General features: G+C 48.6%; 1 protein-coding gene across 1 annotated transcript; it reads right to left on the reverse strand.

The window, feature by feature from the left end:
• Window positions 1-4: 4 nt before the first annotated feature.
• LOC150010374 (putative protein SPATA31F2P) lies at window positions 5-4,251 on the reverse strand. The gene is made up of 3 exons (XM_090279416.1): window positions 4,152-4,251; window positions 3,618-3,678; window positions 5-2,807 (listed from the first exon to the last, which is right to left on the reverse strand). Exons 1-3 carry the CDS (start codon window positions 4,249-4,251, stop codon window positions 5-7), a joined length of 2,964 nt encoding a protein of 987 aa, XP_090135542.1.
• Window positions 4,252-6,000: the final 1,749 nt, after the last annotated feature.

The raw sequence follows: 6,000 nt of genomic DNA on the forward strand, positions 1-6,000 counted from the left end.
GGACTCAGGGCTCCAGGGCTCCTCCAGGCTGGGCCTTGTTCACACTGGCCTCCAACTGAACACAAAACACCTCGCCCTCTGTCACATCCCCACTGGGTTGTGACATCTCGGAGGACCCGTGGACAGAGCCAAAGGGTGCTGCTCTGGGACTAGGTTGCTTCTGGTTCTGCCGCACCGCCTTTAACTCAAGGCCCAGCTGTTCTTTAAGGCAGAGCCATTTTGGATCTGGGGCATGGGGAGTGTTTGGTGGGATGGGGAGTTTCTGGAGCAGTGATTTTCCTTGGTTGTTTAGACTCCCAAGAGGCGCCTGTGGGGGGGTGTTCGCTGAGCATCCAGTTTGTTCCCTGGACTCCCGGGCCTCTGTGTGAATCCCCCATTGTATCTCTAGGATTTTCTTTCTCAGATGGAAATTTAGTTTGGCCAAGAGGGATTCCTTGAGTAGGCAGGGCCTAGCAGACTCTGTCTGGCTTTCTCGAGGCTCCTCCATCTCAATCATTCCTTCCACTGGCACTTCAGGTTGAAAATCATCTGCAGTGTCTGCACAGGTCTCATCGGCACCTTGAAAGCATGGCCCAGGCCTTAGACACTGCTCTTCGGGTAAGATCACCTGAGTCGGAGGTTCTGTTAAGATTTTGACAGGTTCAGGTACCACCTCTATGGTTGTAGTTCGAGTAGGTTTTGCTGAGGTCATGGTCTTGGAGGGAGCCACAGGATAAACAGGAGGCAGCCCTGACCAGAAGGCCAGATACTTCTGCCGTAAAGTTGTCTTCAGGCTCTCCATGACTTCCTTGGTCAGGGCTTCGGCTGGCTGAGGATGTTCAGTGACAGCTTCTGGGGAGGTCTGTTGCTGCTGATCAAGGGACGCTGGCATCTGGGGCATAACTTTCTGCTGTTGGTCAGGGTCTGTTGCTGCCTGTACCTCCAGTGGTTTGCTTTCTGGGATGCAGGTGAAGGCAGCCACTTCGAGGCCTCCAGGAATAATGCACTCACGAGACCTATACACACGGGCAGGGACCTTGCCCTCGTGAATCTGCCCACATTTGGAGTCGATGTGGCTCTGCAGTATTGCCTTGACTTGGTCAAATAAGTGTGGTATGCAGACTGGGTCCTCAAACGGAGAGCAAGGGTCACCAGCACCAGTGGCTTCTAGGGCCGAGGGTTGGGGGACACTCACACTGGCTAGGGCTGTGCTGCTCCAGGATGGAGTCTGCTCGTGAGTGGGGGACAGGAGCAACTGGAAGGACTGCTGGACCTTTGGGGGCAGACCCCAGCAATGGTGACTCAGCTGCCTCTGGAGGTGGAATTTCAGCAGCTTCCGGGAGTCCACGGTTGGGCAGACAGAGTTGGGCTTTCCTGGAGTTTCTGGAGACTGGGCTGTGTCACAAGGCTTATACGGCGCAGGGGTCTGGGTGTGCTGAACTCCCTGGAAAACAGCTGGCAAACTCCACTGATGCTGCAGCTGCCTCTGAAGCATGTGCCACTCTAAGGCTTCACACTGGGCCAGAGTCAGGAATGGGACATTGACCTGAGCTGGTGGATGGTCACATGGCATGACACAATTTGGGGATGATGATGGGGGACAGGGTGGGTCTGACTCGGGTGGAGTCTTAGACAACAGAGGGAGAAAGGAGAGCTCCTTGAGGAAAAGGGGATCCTTCAAGGGGAGCTTGGACAGACTCCCGTTTGTGGAGTGAACTTGAGAGCCCAAGGTGTCATCCAGGGACTCACTGTGCAGAGAAGGGAGGCCACAGAACAGCTGGCTGTATTTCTGCTGCAGATGGCCCACTGGGTCATTAGCTTTTTTCCGAGGAAGTAGATAGAGGCCACTTAAGTCTTTAAGAGCTGCAGAGGGCAGAGCCAGAGCCATGTGGTTTGGGTTTTGGTGGTAGCGGTGTCTTTGTATTGGGTCTATAAGGGACCATTCAGAAACCCAGAATGCCTGGGTTGCCTGGCCAGCCATACATGAACCCCAGGTCTGGTAGGAAATTATGGCAAATTTCTCAGCAGAGAACCCAGAAGTATCATTTTGGATGAAAGAAGCTGGTTGGTTATTCACTGGTTGGTAAAACAGTGGCAGGTTTGACATGAGCTGCCTCAGGGACTTCTCTACACGTCTGGGCAGCCCCCACCTCTGGAAATGCATCCATTTTTTAACATGTACCTCAAGGAGACTCAGGACTTCAGGACTGGGGAATGGCTGGTGGACAGGCAGGACAGTGACCATAGGCAAGGCTATAGGATGTGTCAGGGTAGTGCTGTCTTGGTTCAGAGTCAGCAGTGAGACCCGGGGATGCAAGGGCTGCTGACCTTGGTTCCCGCACATAGAGCTGAGGTTTTGCTGTATCATCTCCTGTGGGTTTACTGGAATCCTAAGCCCCTCAAAGCATGAAGAAGACATAGTGTCTTGGAGCAGGGGCATATCTGACACTTGAAATTCTTGGACATTTTCAGCCCAGTAATGTTGCATACTAACTGTACCAGGTGATTGGGCAGCTGACCAGGTAACTGAGTGGTCTAAATATTCCTGATCCATTAATTGTGATGCTGAAGGGGTTGCAGATGGAAGTGAAAGTTCTTGAGAGCATGTGGAAGGATGCTCCAGACTATGCTCAAGGGACACGTCAGACTGGGACAAAATCTCTAGGCAAGAGGAGCCCTGTGATGGCCCCGGTGAACTGGGAGATATCAGGGCGTTCTCACCCACCAGCAACTGCTCGATCTCCAGAGCCATTGCATTGCAGATTTGGCAGGAGGTGTCTGCACACAGTACTCGCCGCACACTTCCGTCATGAGGAAGCCAGCTCTGGCTAGAAGAGAAAACATGACTACTGTTAATGATGGTCTCAGGCAACCCATAGCAGTACGGGGCCATGACTGACTGGGAGGTGGGTGAGTTGTCTGCTGTCCTACATTGTGAAGCTCAACCAGAAGATGGGAACAAATGATGGAGAAGCCAATGGTTAGCTGATAGGGAATCACCAGGGTCATCACCAGGTAGAACTTGCACTCAGTCTCATTTGGGTCTGTGAAGGCCACTGCATGGTATTTCATATTCCCCAGCTGTGTAGAATGAGGTTCTTGTTGGAACTCTGCTTCCTGGGGACTGTGAGGTGTATACAACATGTCTGAGGAGCCAGTCTCATTCTCTAAAGTTTTTAAGAACAGGATGAGACGACAAGAAACTGGGCTTCCTCGAGACAGAAGGTGAAGCAATGTCAGCAGTTTTTAGGGGTCTGCCCTAGATAGAGGGGAGCTGTAAGGAGAATATGACAATGATGCCTTACTTATGCACTTAGTCACCCGTTCTCTTAGCCGGCTAAGTTGTCTTGTGGCTGAGTACAATCCCATGTAGGGTCTTTTATGAATTAAGTGCTCATCAGATTCTGAATTCTAGAACCATTGTGAGCCTAGCCTAGAGAAGAACTGGGAGACTCCTCCCTCATAGATGTCTGAACCCCCTTTTCCCCTGGAACCCTCTCAGCTGGTGCTGCAGCCTCCACTGTGTGTGACTCCCTCCCAGCCATTCTCCCTCTTCTCCTTATCCCTGTCCCAGGCCAAGCAGAGAAGTCATCACAGTCCAGGCTGGAGCTGGGACACTACAAAGAGCGAGTGATCACCTTTTCATGATAGACAGCAGCTCCCATGGCTTCTCAGCTTCTTTCCAGGAAGGTCTCCTAGCTGAGAAACCATGAGACAGTGTTATATGAAATGAGAGAGCATTCAGGGACATCCTGTAGGAAGCTAAAAGCCTTTGAATGAGAAGAGACTGAACATCCCAACAGTCCATGCTCTAAGGCACATCTGCGTACAGCTTAGCCAGTTACGATGTGCTGTCCTGGACCTAATCTCATTAGATCTCCACAGCCATGCTGTGCGTGAGGCTGGGTCTTCAGATGCCCATTTCATGGGTAAAAGACTGAGATCTGAAGTGGCTTTCACAGGGTTATATAAATACTAAATGGCACCGTTAAGGACATCTGTCCTTCTTCCTTATTCTTCACTCCCTGGGCAGAGGTGTTGAATTTTGGAACAATCCCAGGCTCTGATTCTCCACCCAAGAAATTCTGCTAGGAGAATGTCAACTTGAGGGACCAAATCTACAGAACCTTGCTCATAGTGGAGGGGAGTGAGAGAAGACACTGGGACTTTACCTCTTAATGCTGCATCTCTAGCCTTTTGCCTGATTTTTCGGTGATGCTTAAAGACAAAAAAGTTAAGAGTGTGAAGCTGGGACACCGTGTTCTTTTTCATGGTCATAATAAGACAAAACTAATATAAATTTCCAAATCCCTTTCTGTGTACGTCTCTGTTTAATACACTCATGTACATTTCCTTCCTCTACTCCATGCTTTTTACCCCAACGTCTTATTTTCTAGTTATTTCTCATTTACTTCAAGGCTCTCCTTATTCCTTACTTCCTGTCCCCTTTCCCAGGACTAGTTCTCTAGGGGGCTAACCACGACACAGGAGGAATAGTGGAATAGATTAAATGGTAATGGTAATTAGTTCTTACAGCCCTAGGACTTTTGCTTACTAAGTCTACCAACCAGAAGAAGCCCACATATTGGGATGTCCTCTGAGATCCAGTGAGGTAGATTCCATTTCATCCAGGTCTCAACCCAAGGTAGAGACTTGAGAAAGGTAGGCTCTAAGAGAAGTACCATATTAGAATAACTGAATGTATGGTATAAAAATTGGAGAAGAATGTAGAAAGAGACTCTGAGATTTTAAAAGCTTTCTATCTGAGACTTAATTAGTTCAACAGTGGTGTTAATGTTTCCCTACCAGGCAGCAGCTTGTTTTAGGTTCGAGCCTTAATCCATGGTATCTCCTTTTCACTTGCCAGATAATTAGGAAAATAATGAAGAATGTGCCATATATACGTAAGAAATATCCAACATTCCAAAGAACAAAAGTAAAGTTTAGCATGACCTAAACCTTATTAGTTTGAGGAGGCTAGCCATCCCTATATATAGGCGGTCAGGATCCTAGGGCCTAAAGACCTCACAGAGGATGGAACCAGGTCAGCCGACTGCATCACAAAGCCCTTCTGTTTCACATGGCAGGTGTAGTGTCAAAGACTTTTACCTGTTTTAGGGAAGCTTATGTGGTGATTCAGTTTGTAGATTACAGTGTCTGGTTTTCCGTAAAGATTGCAGAGCCAGAGACTAAAAGTGCCCGCTCACAGGCAGTGTCTGTGCTCCCCTTTGCCTTCACTCTCCACACCCTGCAACAGCCTGACGGCTTGGCTCTCTCCTTCATGACAAGGGTCTGGTCACCCATCCCCAGAAAACTGAGTGTCTAGGGACACAGGGCACCTTGAAAGCATGGCCCAGGCCTTAGACACTGCTGTTCAGATAAGATCACCCGAGTCAGAGGTTCTGTTAAGATAACCATATCTTTCTGAATTCCAAAAGGAAAAATCATGGAGGAAACTTAAATGCATATTACTAACTGAAAGAAGTCAGCCTGAAAAGACTACATACTGTATGATTCCAGCTACATTCTAGAAAAGATAAAAGCATGGAAACAATTAACAGATCAGTGATTGTCAGGGTTTTTTGGGTAGCAATCGATAGGCAGAGCAAAGGTACAGAGGTACAGAGGAAACTCCACCAACTCCCCGGCTGGTACTAGAAATGTAACTGAGAAGCACTCACAAGCTTAGGGAAGGCAGGGTCTGGTTATTGCTCAGCAATGAAGAGTTTTGACGTGACAGGCAATGGTGATTGGAAATCAGAGGTGCATAAGGGGGAGCATAGCTGATGTGGCAGGAGAAGGCCACTGTGGTAGTATCTCTAAATTTATATCTGTGAGGGAAGGGAAGCCTTCATTTTGGTGGGAAGAATTTTTAAACACTGCTTTTAATGAGGCAAGTAGATTTGGCTCACTTCTGGAGCACTGTCTAGTTGTTGTAGTTATTATTATTGTTGTTGTTGTTGTTGTTGTTATCATCCTAGATCTGCCTCTACTGATGTGACAGCATTCTGCTTGATCAGG

This window comes from Furipterus horrens, unplaced genomic scaffold (assembly GCF_987537825.1).
Source record: "Furipterus horrens unplaced genomic scaffold, mFurHor1.1.pri manual_scaffold_5, whole genome shotgun sequence".
In the NCBI taxonomy this organism is placed as follows: domain Eukaryota; kingdom Metazoa; phylum Chordata; class Mammalia; order Chiroptera; family Furipteridae; genus Furipterus; species Furipterus horrens.